Source organism: Argiope bruennichi, chromosome X1, assembly GCF_947563725.1.
Source record: "Argiope bruennichi chromosome X1, qqArgBrue1.1, whole genome shotgun sequence".
Classification (NCBI taxonomy): Eukaryota; Metazoa; Arthropoda; class Arachnida; order Araneae; family Araneidae; genus Argiope; species Argiope bruennichi.
Genome location: NC_079162.1, coordinates 49,368,784 through 49,387,219, shown reverse-complemented (window position 1 = coordinate 49,387,219; position 18,436 = coordinate 49,368,784). Strand labels below are relative to the sequence as shown.

Below are 18,436 nucleotides of genomic sequence, written 5' to 3'. Positions count from 1 at the left end.
TTGCCTTAGCAACAGAAGGCATTGCCCCAGTAACCTCCGAAATTTTCTCAACAGTATTGGCTAAATCTTTCAAATTCTGAAAACCTGAAGATATAATATCTGTTGAGTTGGCAATGGCAACCTTTGTAACCTCAAAAGTAGCAAAACATTATCAAAAATTTTATTAGGCGCCAATTGCATCATTTTGTGCTACAATTGCGATGGCTTCTAATTCTTTCAATGATGCAACGATATTTTGGAAGGCCTTCACACCGGTTACCACAAATTGAGATCCCAAATTCGCCAACCAAACTTTAATATTATCCCTTCATAATGAATGTAGCTTAATGCTATTCCTGGCTACTTCCTTTTCAATCATTATGCCACAAGCAAAAAAAAAAAAAAAAAAAAAAAAACCTTTGAAAATTTACAGAATAATAATAATATTTGAAAAAAGGTTAAAGCCAACTTATAAGACCCATGTCAGACTACAAGAGATAAATAATTCTGAATAGCCTATTGTCTGCAAAAGACTAAGATCCATCGGCGGGTAGGAAAACGATGCAATCCACTGCTCAGTCGCGATAAAACCAGTCAACTCTTTTCGGCGGGATTCACTGGTTTTCAAGATGCCACTTGTAATACTACAATGCGAGTAGGCTAGCCCTCACAATGTGAAAGCCGTCTTGGAGAATCATGTCTGTATCTAACTCCAGTACCCAAACTTCACTAAAAATATTGTGCATAAAAACAGCAGGATAAATAATTAACTCCTTAAAAAAAATATTTAAAAAAAGATAAGTTAAACAAAATGGAGTTAACAAATGCAGCAATAAAAGTTGGCCTTAGAAACCACGGGAACTGTAACTGTCGTAATTTCTTGAGGCTGAACCAGAGAGGAGATGAGTGAATTGAAGCTGAAAGTCCAAACAGCTACTCGAGGGAAATTGGCTTTGAAACTATAACTCGAACACTTAACTGACTCTGGTGCATCACTTCATTTTACTTCATGCTTAATATTTATATAATCTAGTTTATTAAAATTAAAGGCAAAATATAAGCTATATGTATTCGTTCATTCAATTAGATTTATCAATACCAGATAATGCGGTTCGGTTTTTGTCATTTTAATTTTAAAACTTGAATTGAGGATTTTTAAAATTTGGAGGAAGGGATAGTCACTTTTTTATGTGTAATTTTTAAAAAAATTGTATACGTAGAACATAAAAATTACTAAGGCATTAAATTTATTTAATTACATTTTTCTGTGGTTTTGTTTTTATTCTAAATTTAAAAATATTGTGATAAGAATCTGTCATCATTATATGTATTGATAAATCTTCTTAACTAATACGTAATTGCTAACTGATTGATTACGGTTGTTTAGTGCAATTAGCATAAACGTTTGTTTTAGGGAATAGTGGAAGTCATCTTCCCCAATGTCTTGTGCAAATAATTTTTAAACTTATTTTCACCCAATTTATCCATTATTTAAATCTCCAGTATTTGAGACTTATATTAATTCTATTCAATTTGCTCATAACTCAAAGAATTTTTTAAATATTAGTTATTATTTAAAGATAATGTTGCCAATCTAAAGTGATAAGGCTGATTCAGTCTATAAACAAAGTTATAACTATTTTTAGAATTCATCATATATTAGAATATTTCGATTAAAATATGATTTTTTTTTGTTGTTGCTGAAGTTAAAAATTAAAATATATGCATTTTTAAAAGTAAGAATTTTTTTAAAAAAATTCTCTATAAAAACTATAATTTATTTTAAAACAAAAAATCTTGTGCTTAGGAAATACATGGGTTTATGTAACCTTACATATACAAATGTCCTTTTTTTTTTCCCCCTCCTCGGTAAGATGCTTAAAAATGTAATTTTTGGATCCATTTCTCATTACACATTCTGCTATCAGATGTTCTTATTTTTAGTTCAATTTAAAACAAAAACTTTCTTGTCCTTTCCAAAAAAATAAAAATATTTTGTTAGACATTTATAGTGAAGCAAATTAAAAGATATTTTCTCTCATTACTTTTTTTATAAGATTTTTCTTTTGTATTTTAACCAAGCGAATTTATTTTTGAAAGCAAAACATGATATAATTTTTGAATGAAAGCACTACAAATTTTGCTGCATTGGGTAGAAGTATATATTTATACAAAAATTAAATTAATCATCTTGTATTATAATCGGAAACTATATATATATTATTTTGCTTTGTATGATTTTGTAATGCATTTTAGTGTGTTAAATGCAATATTCAATTCTTATATGTTGATGGTTGATTAAAGAGATAAACAATTATTTTGACTATCAGATTAATATTTTTAACTCAACTTTTAGGTGATTCCAAGCTTACCATTTCAAGAATGTTGCATTTAAAATTGTGTGTGCTGCATTTTAATATATTTGTAGAAAGATCATTTCAAATTAGTAGACAAATATTTTATATCGTTGAAATGAGGGAAGCTCTTAGTTAAAAATCAGTAAACAAGAAATTGCTGATTAGCAGTTTGAAAAGATTCACGAATCTCATTGTAGTTGGTAAACAGAAAATAAGGCATGAAAAAATAATAAATAAATACAAAAAAGCGCTTCACCTTAAGAATAAAATGGAAATTGTACAAGAAATGGGCCAAAAGAATAAATTAACTGAATTATTGCAGAAGAGAATATATTAACTGAAATTAGAATAAAAAATAGAAATTACATAATCAGTGAATAAATTGTCGTTTAAAGTAATAAATACCTCCACAGAGAGGAATATTTATTTGGATCGTTTTAACATGTTTTTTTAAATCAAAATATTAATCAATAACTTAAAAAATTGCTTAGCATAACATGTTAGAAAAAGACTTCAGTATAATAAAAAAAAACTAAAAGTGAACTAAGGAAGAATAAAGGAAAATATATGGAAATAGAATCTTCTATATATTGGAATGTGAAGGCTGTTTACAATTAAAACACCAAAAAAGTGCTCAATAATGGGTCTAATAATTTCAGTTATGTAAGACCCATAACTAATTGTAGCATTGCCAATGCCAACATGGAAAATCCTATAGATGAAGTATCTGTAGATTTTAATTGATAATTTATACATTATTTATGGATACAGTTTTCTTTTATACTAGTTGATATACTCGGTAGTGCCGAAGAAGAATGAAATTATTTTCATTCCTTTTCTGTGGAAAAATTAAAATTTTAAAGTAATTTTCACAAAAGCTTCAGTGAAACATATTTTATGCTTCAGTATTTGTGAGCAAAATTTGGAGTACTTATAACAAAAAATATTAATTTTTAAGGATTAAAGTTATGACTTATTAAACAACTGTTGAAAGCTACGTCGGTGTGAATGTCTTATGCAAGAAAGTTAAAATGTATTTAATATTAGCAATAGATGGAATCATAACACAATATTGTCTGCTACTTTGTTTTAATTCAAATAAGTTGATTTGTTCACCAAAGAATTTTCTCGAAACATTTTAGAAATCTTAAGGCAACAAGGTAAATGGTGTGTACAAAGTGCAGTAGTATTTAGTGAGACTGTGTACAGTAAATTTATGACTTGGAATATGTGAAGGCATTGTTTCAAAACAAGTTCATGAAACAAGTAAAGTTATTTTTACTGAAAGGATTAAAACATCAGTTTATGACTCTGTCAAGAATACAAATTTTATTATTTTGTTAACTGAAAGGCTTAAAACATGTGGATATATGTATATTTTAAATAATCTAATTCTATTGAAAAAAACTCAAGCAAATATTATAATAATGATTATTGCTATGAAAAATTAATGAACAAAATATAATTGCCTTTGCAAAGTTAAATATTGTCATATATTAGCAATGCTGTATACAAGCTTAGAAATTAAGTCATGGTTGCTGCTATGTATAAAATCAATTTATCTATATCTTTAAAAATAATTTTTTTTTAATCCATGCATCTAAAAATCTTAACATTTGTAGCTTTTAAATTGTTTAGATAGACTTTTCAGTTAATCCTTAGATATGTCATATTGAGAGTTTCAATAAAACCATTGATCAAGCAAGTCTTTTATTTCAATGAAGGGAACTCCCTTCCTTCTCAACTAATAAAAACTAATCTAAACCATAATGCCAACTGCCTCTTTCCACTTTAAAAACTTTACCAGTGAATTTTGCTTTCTGCATTTTATTCAAAATCAGTCATGAATTAGATAACCAAAAATATTTCTAATATTATCTCAGTTTACAATAAGATTTTTAACAAAATCTTATTTTGGATTATCTGCTATTGTTAATCCTTTTAAATGATATCAATAGCACAAATGAATTTTTTTTATATATGTATTTGTATTATAATGTTTTCAACAAATAAATTCAAATGTAAATGTTTACATTTTGAGATTTACAGACAATATTAATGACATTTAAACAGTTGTGTAGTGTTTCTTTAACTTAATATAAATGCCTTAACAAATTATTAGCTATCCAGCTTATACACCTATACTTCACCGAGCGATAGAACTATGGTATCATGATCCTACTGTGACTACTCCAGTATTAAAGCTTTTTGCAGAATTGGTGGTTAATAGATCTCAAAGATTGCAATTTGATGTATCTTCACCAAATGGTGTCCTGCTTTTTCGAGAAGCGAGTAAAGTAATAGTTAGTTATGGTATGTTTATTTACAGGAGTATATTTTATTAACTTTTTAGCAATTATAAGAATAACTTGTATTTTAAATCAGCATAGTAATAAATTGAGTTCTGTTAGTTTATGACTGTTGTGAAATAATTTTACCGAACTGTAATTCTGTATACCTTCAGTTTCATTTTTTTTACATTTTTGAGGTTATTTATTCTTTTTTTAAATAAAGAATTGTGGATCATTGGTCCAATTTTCTTAAAAATTAACTTAAATTAATATGTTAAAATAATTAGTACTTAAAATCTTTACCATCATTTTCCGATTTTAAGAGTAAAGGAATTTTTGTTTTGGTTAAAAGTTTGTGAAAAAAGTTTTTCATCACATTCCGAACTGTTTAACTATAAAATTGTAAGTAAATAAGAAAGCTGTAAGTAAATAAATTCTTATAGATTTTTTTAACCGTGTTTTTAAGGAGTATCAAAATTTATTTCAAATAGTTTGTGTTTTCTAAATTTTTTATGCTGTACATAGATTTAAAGCTTGTATAGATTTCTGTTGCCTAAAATAATGAAGCGAGCCATTTTTTTTATTTGGTTAGAAAATCAGTAAAATCATGATATAATTTTTCATGTAATCATTTATTGTATATAATTTCTGTATGCATCGCAACTATTTAAAATTAACGAAAGTTTGCAGCAAGCGTTGACTTTGACGCTCCTCATTAATGTAGAGTGTTATATTATTGTATTAACATTGTTTACTATTATGCTGTATAGTTCATTTTAATTAGTGAAAATGTTCCCTTGTCAGAGGAGTTTTAATAGCATGAGCCTGCTGACTACAGTTCGACATTCGGAGAGTCTACTGTGATAGTTTGATACGAGTCGAAAATGAAAATGAACCCTTTCCAAACAAATGAAATATATGAGAAATTATAGTAGTCTTCCAAAAATAGCTTGCTCATCTGTTTTTGACTGTTTGTTGTTTTGATATCTATGCCAAATGGCATGTTATATTTTAATAATTTAAACATGGATATGACTAATTAATTATTTAGATCAAATCGGCATTTAGTTGAATCATCTCATGCAGAGTTTTTACTAGTATGTTAACATACACTGGTATGCAAAATTTAATCAACTTTTCTGATTTTATTGAATTTCTACAAAAAGTAAATTGGGAAAAAAATGTAATTCGCACTACAGATGCACGATACATTACTTAAAAGACGAAAAAAGTTTTATGCGGGAAAAGCTGAATAGAACGGATATATCAGGGAACAAAGACAGAAAAAGACTATTGATAAAATAGCGATAATACTGAACAGTCTCCGGATGAAAAGAATGTTCATTCCTAAATGAGCGTCTGTACCTGTTGTCTGTTTGGTCCACAGAGGATGAAACCATCTGTCTGAAACATCCCAAACATATTCAATCGGATTTAAATTAAAAGAAAACGCTGACCAATCAATTCGACGGGTATCTTCACTTTTGTGATTAAAACTTAATCCCCAAAATCTGGATCTATGGAATCTGTAACAGACACACACAAGAAAACTAACTTCATCACGGTTACGATTTCCCAGTCACTGAAACTCTATCGATAATTGGAGCTCCGTTTTTCTGTTTATCGTTACGCCTCTCCATACAAACATACCAATACTGCTCCAACAATTTCTTTCCCTAATGTTAGTGATATGTAAATGCAATCCCACCTATATTTCATGTCAGCTGGTGTCGAGAAGAGTCTGTGGTACTAAAATGATTCTCATCGCTTAAGAGGACACTATTCCACTAAAAATATGTCCGATCATTTTGTTCGTTACACCGTTTTAAATGTTTCGCATCTAGGCAAACAGGCCACTTTTATGCTGTCATCTATCCACAGTAAACGGAAAAACCGATTGTGTGTTTGCCATATGCAAATGCCGAGTTTGCTCTCTGTCTAGCTCTATGCCAACATAGTGATATATTGTCTATCTGTTATCATAGTTTTCTTTGACCATTCATCATCAACCTTTTTTACAACTGCACCTGTACTTTCGAACGCTTTCTTTGCGTGTGAAAGAATATTTATGAGTTCAAAACTCTTCAGCAACATTTAAACAACATGGTTCCTTCAGTTTTTTTAGGTCATTCTACGCGATGGAAAAGTACTCTAATAGTTTTTTGTTGCCCTTTTGAACGCACGATAACATTTTCAACGAATGTTTGGAAAGGCGACTTTCCTTTTTTTTTGTAAATTGCTTCACATTGTGCGCGCTGATGCTACACGATTTGCGCCTTCCCCCTCGTTATCTATAACCTCTTTATCCTGATATTTGTTTATGCATCACCTATCTGTTGAGTTGATTTTTCAATGTAATGATTTCAAACCAAACTTTTCTACAATTTCATAACTGTACAATGAAAAATTGTTTAATATCTTAAGCTATTAAATAATAGCTTTCATAGCTTTTGCATACTAGTGTTTAATTTTTCGAAATCATTCACTAGCTGGAAGAAATCTCCTTAAATCAGAGAACTTTCTTTGTGAAAACGTTTCAATATATGTAATTGCTGTTCATATCAGAGTATAAGGCAGAAACATCTGATTTTTGTCCTTTCTACAATCAAAATATCCATTATTATTTACAGCGTTGAAAGTGTGAAGTTGTAGAAAACAGGATAATTAATTTATTATAACATATTTGCTCTTTGAGAGCCCCTCCCCCCTCTCACCTTTAGAAGAAATTTATTGACATTTGAGAGCATTTAGGTTAAGAGTCCTACAATAGCTAGATGATTTGTTGTGGTGCATGAAAATAAATCCTGTGTAATCCATGAAAATAAATCCAGTGGTAGAGGGAGAACCTAAAAACTGTTGGTATATACTATGAGTTTCATCTAGTGTAATTTAAACACCAGACAGTTAAAATATGAAATACTTTGTTAATCATGTTTTTAAAAAAAACTTATTTATTAATGTGCTACATTCCTTGCAGCCAGCCTGCAGATAGCAAAGCCAAAATCAAGCTCACAAATATGATATGACAACCAATTGCAATACTACTTGCTGTACTTGCAGCCGAGAAAAAGAACCAATTAGATTTTGTTTCAGTGACTTACTAATTAATTTTCATATCTATCAGAAACTACTTTTGCTGTTATAGCTGTCAGCATTCAGAAATTAAAGGAATGATAAAGGGCTATAATTGACACCTTCTTTATTTGGTTGTAATCAATTCAGATAAAAAAAAAAAACTAATGCTTTTGTTTCAGATTGAACTGACTTCAAAGGTCTGGATTTATTTTTATCAATAAAATAAATCTTAAATAGCCATAACAAAATAAAATTTAAATAAATGTAAGTTAGAAAGAAATAGAGATAAATTAATGACAGTTAAGATGAAGATGGCAAACTGAATAAATAGTTAATAAAGTAGCGGTATAATATTTTTTTTTATAATGCAGATAACTGTAGTATAATAAAACAATTTTATGTTTGCAATGCGAATGTCTTAGTAGAATTTTCATAAGAAATTTCTAGAAAAAATATTTTAAATAATTTTGCTTCGATGTTTTGAAAAAGAATTTTTTTTTTTCCCCTCATCAATTACTGATGATGTTTTATGTTTATATAATATGGAATTGAATACTTTCGTGACCAGAATTTCATCCTAACATATAGTTCTGTCAAAAAAACTATCGCATTCATGTTGGTTCTTATTTTTCTCTAAAATTGCATATTTTCCGATAAAAAGAAATTGTGAAATTTAAACTTCGGATAATATCTGAATTCTATTCATTGCAGTTAATACTACAAATGAAGATCCTTGAGTATGGTATAGTTTTGTTATATCTTGGACGAAAATATTTATGGCCATTAAGAAATAAAATGCGCCTATTCATTATGACGTATTGTTTATTTTCATAGTTGCAATATCTTTTGAAATATAGTGAGTTGAAATCTAATGACTTTTTTGTAATTACCTTACTTTATGAAAAAATATAAAATGGTTATATGATAATAACCATTTTATATTATTGCCATATTATTGTCATTTTAGAGTAAGTAATTATTCATTTATTAATTTCAGGTACACGGTTACTGACAATGAACAGTATACCGAAGGATCAGATGTACAAGATGAAATATCCTTTTTTCTGTTTTGTAACCTTTTCTCTTGCATTATTGTTTTTTTTACCGAATTTTAATTTTTAATATCACGGTGTTTTGAAATAATAGATTAAAATTTTTCTGACTCTCTTTTCTGCCCGCGTGGGGTTTTTTTTTGGGGGGGGGATGAGAAACTACTTGAAAATTTTTGTAAAGATATGCTTTGTTTTGTGGCCAAATGCCTTTTATTTTATGCGATTAATTTCAAATTCTATAGGAAAGCTAAATTTTGCAAAAAATGGTAAAGGACAAAGTGGAATTAAAGGGGCGATGCAAGTTTTTATTGCAAAGAAAAAAATTCGAACCCCCCATTGTGTTTAGCGATTTGTATAATTTTTTTGGAACTATTGAGATTATTTAATGATCTTAACAAGAAATATATATTTTCTGGAGAAATGGACGAAGAATACAGGGTGCGCCGAATTCGACCGACAAATTCACAGGGGTGATAGTAGGCATCAATAGGATAAAGAATAAGAATCACCATACAACATGGGGTCCCAAACGTCGTTTAGTGGGTGAAAATCGCAAAAATATAGGGAGTCGGCAAACGTTTGGAAACTAAAAAAATTAATAAAAAAATAACAAAAGGTGTTTCAACAATGAATTTTTTTTAAAGTGAAAGCACATTCTTAAAGGCAATTTTTCATATAATTAAATGCTGATTTGGTGAACCAGGGGGTCGTAAATTATTGAAAACGAAAAAGTAGTTTAGAACCCATATCTGCAAAAATATTAAAACTTTAAGAAAAATAAAAGCTTGAAAATATAAGGAATTTTATACTCTTTAATTTTATGTAAGTCTGCAGTGTGAAAACTGGGGAGGTTTTAAGATATTCAAGAAAAACTAAAATGTTTGTCGGGAAAAATCGCTGCAACATCGGCACCAATGTTTACAGAAGGTATTGCAAAATTCTATCGAAAAATTCTGAGGAGTAACAGTAGGCATCAAGGAGATAGGAATTTTCAAAGAAATATAAAGTCGCAAACGACGGTGAAATTTATTTTCTGGAATACAAATACAGCATACATTTACAGCACAGACATTTTAACATAAGAAAGGAGACGATGAGAAACTTTTATAAAAATTGCTCAGTGTTGCGGCCGCGAAGGTCATTACACAACCGACACCGACGTTTAAAAGACCACCGGACGCGCTCAAACATACCAGATGTGCTTGCGAATTCTCCAGCAGCTACGACATCTTTCAATGTATTCAAAGGTGTCTGATAAACAAGAGATTTCATATGGCCCCTGAAGAAGAAATCCAAGGGATTGCGGTGCGGGGAACGTGGAGGCCAATCAACAGGTCCGTCACGTTCTATCAACGTCCCAGGATATGTACCATCTAGGTAGTTACGCATAGAATTCAAAAAATGTGCTGGTGCACCAGCATGCATTAACCACATGTTCTGGCGTGCAATGGCCGGTATTCCCTGCAGTAAATCTGGAAGAACGTGCTCAAGAAAACAAGGTACTTTGCGCCACTGAGGCGTTCGAGCCCTGCATTTGGCCTCGTTATTTTGAAGGATCCTGTCTCCAGCAACCGTCTATTAATATTTGCAAAGGTGCTGTGGTGTGGACAACGCCTACCTGGATATTGCTATTAATATATTTTTTGTGCTAGCCGTCCATTACCATCCGCTCGGTCGTAAATTAAATGCATATCCGCATATTCGTTATTCGTGAAATCTGACATGTTGTTTGCGAATGAAACTTATCGACAATCAATTCTGCACTGGTCTTTAATGAATACAAGCTGTTTTTATATTCCTCGAACCATCAATTCTACAATGCTCGCTGCTTTTATATTCCTCGAACGCATGGAAAATTTAGATACGAGAAAGTTGCTTCTTCTCGACTACCTTGTTCCAAATCCTTGCATTCTTAGGGCCTTTCTCTTCGCCAGGCTAATTGTCTCTTCGATGTCTGTTTTTGCGATTTTCACAGAATAAACGTCTCCTGCGACCCTATGTTTTATGAAAATTTTTTATCTCCTTAATGCCTACTATCACTTCTCTAAATTTACCTTTCGAATTTGGCAACACCCTCTGTAAACATCGGTACCGATGTTGCAGTGATGTTTCCTGGCAAACATTTTAGTTTTTCTTGAATGTCTTAAAATCTCCTCAATTTTCACACTACAGACTTATATCAAATTAAAGAGTATAAAATTCCTTATATTTGCAAGCTTTTATTTTTCTTAAAGTTTTAATATATTTGCAGATAAGGGTTCTAAACTACTTTTCCGTTTTCGACCCCCCCTGGTTCATCAAATCGGCATGTTACTTACATGAAAAATAGTCTTTAAGAGTGTGCTTTCACTTTAAAAAAATTCATAGTTGAAACACCTTTTGTTATTCTTTTATTAATTTTTTACAATTTCCAAAAGTTTGCCGACTCCTCATAGTTTTGCGATTATTACCCCCTAAACGTCCTTTGGGACCTCATGTTGTATGGTAATTCTTTATCCTCCTGATGCCTCCTATCACCTTTCTGAATTTGTCGGTTGAATTCGGCAACACCCTGTATATTTTTCAAGAAATATACATTTTTGGGAGAGAATGTCGTATTTCGGATGTTTATTTCATTAGTAATTCATAGAAACTTTTTTATAGAAATGTTTACAAAGCTTGATATTTATGGCATTTAATGTCAGTTCAGAGTGCAAAGTTAATAATATAATTAATAGAAAAATTAAGTCGCAAGTACGTTAGCATTAGTATAGTTTAAAAATCGGATAATTTTGGAGGAAGAAACATGATTCTATGAAAACAGATGAAGATGATAGGAAAATTCTTAACCACCGAGATAAAAGTAAATAATACACTGTTCCTTTTCAGTATTTATATTTTGGTTTTAAATGTTTGAATCATATCAATATAGCAATACTTCCCCTCCTTTCCAATAAAATTTGCGTGGCTTCAAATCGGATATATTGCCTGATTCGCTAAATTTCATCGGCTTATGGTGGATTCTTTCTTTTAATGATTTCTTTCTTGTAATTATGATATGCTTTATGATTTCTAATCATTAAATTATTTTTATAAATGTTAGCAAATCGCTAAAATGATATGTTTTGTTAAATGACTTTTAAATTCTGCTTTAAGGGATTTTTATCCGTTTTTAATCTTTAGTAATAAATGCCACTCGTTCATAGACGATTTATTGTTTCCTTATTTTTAAACCTACGTGACTGAATATCATAAGTATTTATTGGAAAAGCTTTATGTGGAATTTTTAAAAAAAGTCAGCTGTTCTAAAAAATATTATTCACTTATTGTAATTACTAAAAATAAAATGCATTATGTTAACTATCAAGTTCTGTCACAAATATTTGACTGCCTTTATTGCCTGGACTTTCGTGTTATATCTTTTTTATATTTATGTGTTCTATGAAGGGTTATTCCTTAACATAATTACATTAAAAGGGATTTCCATTTGCTTCTCAATGCTGAAATCTGCCCTTTGTGGCGGATATGTAAATTTTGGCGTCTTTCGATGGTATGGTGATGTTGCATTAGATGATGCTCTAAATACTTTTGTAAAGATGTTACTGTCAGTTCCCCAGTCTGATATGTTGGTAAGTGTAATTTTTATATTTTTGAAATTCATGCAGTTTCTTTTAATGATAAATTGACATGCTTTTCTTCTTATGTTTTGTTTCTGCTTATAAGAAATTTCTTTCCTTATTTACTTAATTACCATATTTGTAGACACCTTTTATTTAGCACTATTTTGGGCTTCTAATATAACTTTTAAAATCAATTTTCAATTTGAATAAAAATTTAATGCTTAATTTCAGATACCACTGAGTTGTGTGATTATATTTTGTATTAAATATTTTTATAAAATGTGCTGTCTTACTACTTATTAAAATCTGTTTTACTTTTTGGAAAAGGAAGCTAGCAGTGGCATATTATTCATTTATAAAATTGATTATTTTCCCTTATGCATTGTATCAAGATTTATTTCAATTTAACTTTGATACTCATTGCACATTCCTTCCTTATGTGCAATCTCATTCTTAATTTTTCTCTTGACTCATGTAGATCTAATGTAAAACTGAAATTCGGTTCTTGCTTGTGAAATAACAAATGTAGCTTATTGGCAAATCCTTCTGCAGCATAGAGATGTTTTAGGTGCATTATTATCTCATGCTTGTTCAATAACTAAATCAGTTTACTTTAATTTGAAATTGACAACACTAATTTTTGATTTCTTTCATCTCTGATCTGTTGAAATATTTTTAAAATGCTTTTTAAGAGCAATTTAATTGTTCAGTAAAATCAGACATCTCTTCTTGATTAAATAAAATGTTTTTAGAATTTTTTTTGGCCAGACTGTGTTTTGTTTTTCTTTCTTTCATTCATAAAATCGGCGGATTCCGATTTGCATTTGTATAAATTGTTTCTATTTGTATGTTTAAATGCAAGCATTATACACTTTAATGAGTCATTGGGACATACAACACTTTTTTTTTTTTATTTCAGTGATTTGTCATTTTTACAATTTTAATTAGAGGATTAATATTTGTTGAAAGGAAACGCTTTGATAGCAATTTGCTTTGCTGTATGAAAAAAAAAAAAAAAAAAAAATCTATTCAACACAAAAATATTTAATAAAAAAAGTAAATTTTAAATGGTAATAATGCGAGTTTTTTTAATGAGAATTCCTGAAATTAAAATTTTTTTCCTATGTGGTAAAAAACAATTTCTCTATATTTCATTTGTTTATTAATTTATTTTATTTTTGCAGTGTCTAAAATTTATTTTATTTTATTTTTCTTGTTAAACTTAATATACATTTCCTTCTTTTCAGCATTATCCAAAGTTAAGCCAAACTTATTATGTATTACTGGAATGTCTTGCACAAGATCATATGAATTTTTTAAGCAGTTTAGAACCACACCTTTTTTTGTATATTTTATCATCCATTTCTGAAGGCCTATCATCTTCAGGTAAATTTAAAAAATTGTATTTTAATTATCTTAAGCTTATGGTTCATTACTTAAAACAAGGGTGAATTGAAAAAGGGGTTGAAGGGTAAGTTATTTCTTTTTGAAGCAGAAATTGAAGTCAGAATTGAAGTGTTTTATGTTGCAAATCTACGTAGTTGTAAATAACTAACATAATCCAATAATGCTTGTTCACTTTTTATCATTAAATTTTCAGAAAGAATACATTGTTAGTCGCTTATTCTATTACTTGACTTCTGTGAAATAAATTCAGGGGTGTTTGTGCTCCGGGGAAACCCCGGAATTCCGGGGATTTTGAACTTCGCTACCCGGAAATTCCGGGGATCGTCGTTCAAAAGGAAGTAGGAATAATAATGAATTATTTATTTTGATCTGGGTAATTTTGTTTGCTTTGAAAGCAGAAAACGCAAGGTCAGTGTGTGTGGTGAAAACTTTTCCTTTCTTTCTCCAAAGGCAGTGATAATGCGTGAAAAGGGGGAAAAAACTTCTTTTTTTTTCTTTCCTTATTGCGAGTTATGACTCATTCCCCCGGTTCTCGGACATTCTCTTCTGGATTCTTTTCGGCAAGTGGGCGCGGCAGAAAAAAAAGGGAGAGACTTCGTTCGACCAGATGTGCGATAACGTGACTCTGGGTTCAAAGGTCTTATCTCTCCTGGCGTGGCGCCAATAAGTAGAGAAGGGGGATTTTTCGCCGTATTACCTATTTGTCATTGATCGCTTCGCAACTTTTTTTTCTCCGCTGTGTAAAATTTTCGTTTCATTTATTGATGCACGTGTAAATTTTTCGTTTCGCTTATTGAAATATTTTTTTTATTTATGTACGCAAGAGAATTTCACTTTGAAATTTCAGCATATGAAACAGAAATTACCCCTTAAAAATTCATATCTAATTAGTTTTACAGCATTAGATCCAGAGCTAAGAGGTAAAACCAGTACAATATTAGCTTTTGAAAAATTATCTTTTATGTCCCATATTTTTAGTGATAATAAGAAGTCAAAAGTAGAAGCTGAAATAAGGTTATACCAGAGTGATATTGATATCACCAAAGAAATGCTCTACACATCTGATGAAAGTGGAAATCAAGTCAAGTGTACAATTGATAAATATTGGTCTAAAGTTTTTAATTTAAAAGATGATTTCACAAATGATTATAAGTATCCTACATTGGCTAAATTGGTCAAAGCCTGCCTTAGCTGCTTCCATGGCCCATTAGTGGAAAGTGCATTCAACTTAATGGATACACTTGTCACTGACTATAGAACCTCTCTTAAGATTGATTCCCTAGATGCAGTGCAGACTATTAAATATGATTTAATGGCTTCTAAAGAAACCTCATGTGAAAAATATGGCTAAAAAAATCCAATGACTGATCCAACTCACAAAGATCTCTTACTGAATATGAACAGAAGTTGGAAAACATATCAAGAGGACTTAGAAACATGTATTTCAGATGAGTCACCTATAAAAGTCTCTGAAAAACCTTCTACATTAGCAGAAAAGCAAACTGCTTCTACCTCTGCATGTGCAGTTCTCGAGGAAATTTCTTCAACTGTAAATGAGGAAAATAAAAGTCAACCTTCCTGCAATTATGAAGTTCACCACAAAAGAAAGACAAGCCCACAAACATCAAAAAATAAAAAAAAGCAGCAGAAATTAGATATTTTTTTTAAAAGAATTAATTCAGGTAATTTAAAATATTTGCATAAAATGTAGTAGTTTATATGTTTGAAAATTTATGGTTATTAATTTTGCAAAAAAAGTAATTCATTGAACTTTTATAATTAGGTCATTCAATACTTCATAATTGTAATTTTTCATTTCTCTCCCCCCCCCCTTCTCGAAATTCCAAAATGCCGGTAGTAAGTCCGTAAAAGTTTCAGGGGATTTTTTGGGGTCCCACAAACACCCCTGTAAATTTAAGTAATGTATTATTCTCTGAAATTTCTACAAGTTAACAAATACAGAAAATTTAAAATTCCGGGAAGTTTGTAATTGATTAGAAATTTTAAGATCATATGGGTAAGATTGGAAACGTTAGTAAACTGCTATGAAGAATATTGCTTTGTTTTATAGAGCTTTTGTTAGAATTTTAAAAGATTTAGAAAATAAACTCAATCGAAACCAGATAGCTGTAAAAGTGAAGGTGAATTATGAAGATGACATTTCTTTGAAGAGGAATAAAATGTTTGAAAATCATACATTTTACTATAATTTAGAGAGGCCGGTGCTACAATGCTAAAACATTTTCCAGGATTAATTTAAGACGGGACATATGGGTAATTGGTGCTAATTATGGATTCTGCCAAAAATTTCCTGTAAGGAGGGCTTGAATTAATCTTTTAAAAGTGGAGTTTTAAAAGCGTTTTAAGCTGCAATATTATTTTTCGGAGAAATAATTAATAATTTTCGTTGAATTTAATAGATTGTAATTCTTCATTATCGTGTTATTTTAGATACAATGGTATGTGCAGGCTGTTGTGCTGCATTGGATCACTTAGTTACTTACATATTCAAAAAAGTTTCAAAAGCGGGTAGGAAAAGAAGGACTAGTGGCACAGAACAGCCCGAAGAAGAAACGTGTCTTCGTGTTTTGAAACAGCATCCTGAAATACTTCAACAGGTTAGTGAAAAAAATTTACTTCAACAGGTTAGAGAAATTTATATTCAAAATAAATGCTATCATGTGTACAAAAATACAGCTTGTACTTGCTGCTTGCTGAAAACTAGAATATAAAGAAATTCCATTCATCCTGCCATCAATTAAAATAATTACAGGGGATTAGTTCTCATAAATAAATATATAACATGAAAAAAAAAAAAAAAACGAAATTGGGATTTTTAAAAATGGCTAATATGGTTTTTTTTTTCTTTTTTTAAAAGAAAAACTTCAAATATTAATAAGAATACCATTTATAGAATTTTTACCTCTTGCATTTAGTTAGATTTACTTATAGCATTTCTGTATGAATAGGCATTATAATAACCAAATAAAAGTTATATTATTGGAAATGTTATTATAGCTGGCAAAGGCTGATATACTACCAACTTTTGAAGAATTTTTACTTCTTGAAAAGGTGTTTTAGTAAGCAAAATCGCAGAGACATACACATGAATGAAAAACTTATTATGACATCTTTAATGATGAGTAACATCAAAGGCAGAGATATCAATTGTCCAATCTGGCAATCTCAAAACAAGAGTAACTTTTATAATAACTTCACTGCCAGTCAAATCATACTTTTTTTTTTGAGGAAGAGATAGATTGTATTGGCAAACATAAATATTTCTTTTCACACTCGGGGATATTGCCTATTTTCCTCACTGTTGTGTTGTTTGTTCTAAATTAAACTTGCTAATTCCTACTGATTATTGGCATTACGAAGGTTAATGTTTGCATATTACGAAGGTTAATTTCAAATGAAAGAAAGAAAAAAATATGTTGAAGACTAGTATAAATTAAGACTTAATACAGACTTTATCTATTTTTCATGACCAAATATTTGGAGATTCACGGCTTAATAAAGATATCGTGACAATTGGAGCGAAACATTTTATCTACGGGGAGAAGGGGGGAGGGGATATTTTGATGATAAATGCTGCTTCAGCAGTTTTGCTTAGATAATGCCTGTATTCATCTAATTATTTCAAATATAGGGAATGCGATACCAATTCAGTCAGACCTTCTTTTATTTCTCCCAAAACGTTATATTGAAAGCTGATATTATGGTTTGTGTGCTTAGTATAAAAATTTATAATAAAATATATAACATCTGAAACTGCTATATCCATTATTTCCCATTTTGTTATAAAATTTTCATTAATCTTAAAAATTTAGTGGAATATTAATTAGAAAATGCTGTTTACTTATAAAACACATTCCATTTGTACTTGGAATTAAAATTCAGTTAAGCCCTTCTGTCATCTATTTTATGACAATTATCACATGAATGAATATAATTGAACCATGAAAATGAAATCAATATGCTATACAAAATGTGTTAAACAATTGTATTATATCAGAATTTACCTTTCTATTTTTATTTTTATGGTTATTAGCAATTATTTTAATGACATTTATTTTAGTTTAGTTTATCTTATTTTTACGTCATGAATTAAAATGAGATTTTTGTTAAAGTAAACTCTATGCATTAAGAATTTTATAATGAAAAGCAGCAAAATGCTTGTATTTTGCATTCAAATCTTTATTATGCTTCCTTATTAATTACTTTCAAGAATTGAAATAAAAATAGTTTGTAATTATTTCAGAATTTATCCTGAAAAGAAACATTGTTTAAAAATTTAAACTAAATGAAAAATGGCGATTTTAATTTTGATTTTTTTGGATCCTTAATGAATGTTATAAATTTTTTATCTTTTAAATATTTCGACTATTTCAATCCAAGTTTTTTAAAAAAAATAACTATTGCCTGCAAGAATCATGAGTATTGGCTTGTCATTAGTTAAGTTAGTGACACTTGACTCTTATTGTAGACCAGAGGCTGCATCTGATAATCATTTCGTTTCTCTTTTGAAGACTATTTTAAAGATTCTTTCTTTTTATGTAGGTGTCATTACTCTCTTAAGTCAAAGAGCTTTAACTGAAATCTAGAAATGCAATTTCAAAGAGCTAAAAGAGCTGTTTGCCATGAAGATGAGAACTGCTGGGCTTTCCAAATGG

General features: G+C 29.8%; 1 protein-coding gene across 1 annotated transcript in view; it reads left to right on the top strand.

Moving 5' to 3' along the window:
- Positions 1–18,436, top strand: part of LOC129958937 (exportin-7-like) — an 81,650-nt gene that overhangs the window by 55,353 nt on the left and 7,861 nt on the right. Inside the window, exons 19-23 of the mRNA XM_056071687.1 lie at positions 4,459–4,649; positions 8,700–8,756; positions 12,205–12,362; positions 13,601–13,739; positions 16,212–16,378. Of these exons, the coding sequence (XP_055927662.1) occupies positions 4,459–4,649; positions 8,700–8,756; positions 12,205–12,362; positions 13,601–13,739; positions 16,212–16,378 (712 nt within the window). The remainder of the gene's footprint in view (positions 1–4,458; positions 4,650–8,699; positions 8,757–12,204; positions 12,363–13,600; positions 13,740–16,211; positions 16,379–18,436) is intronic.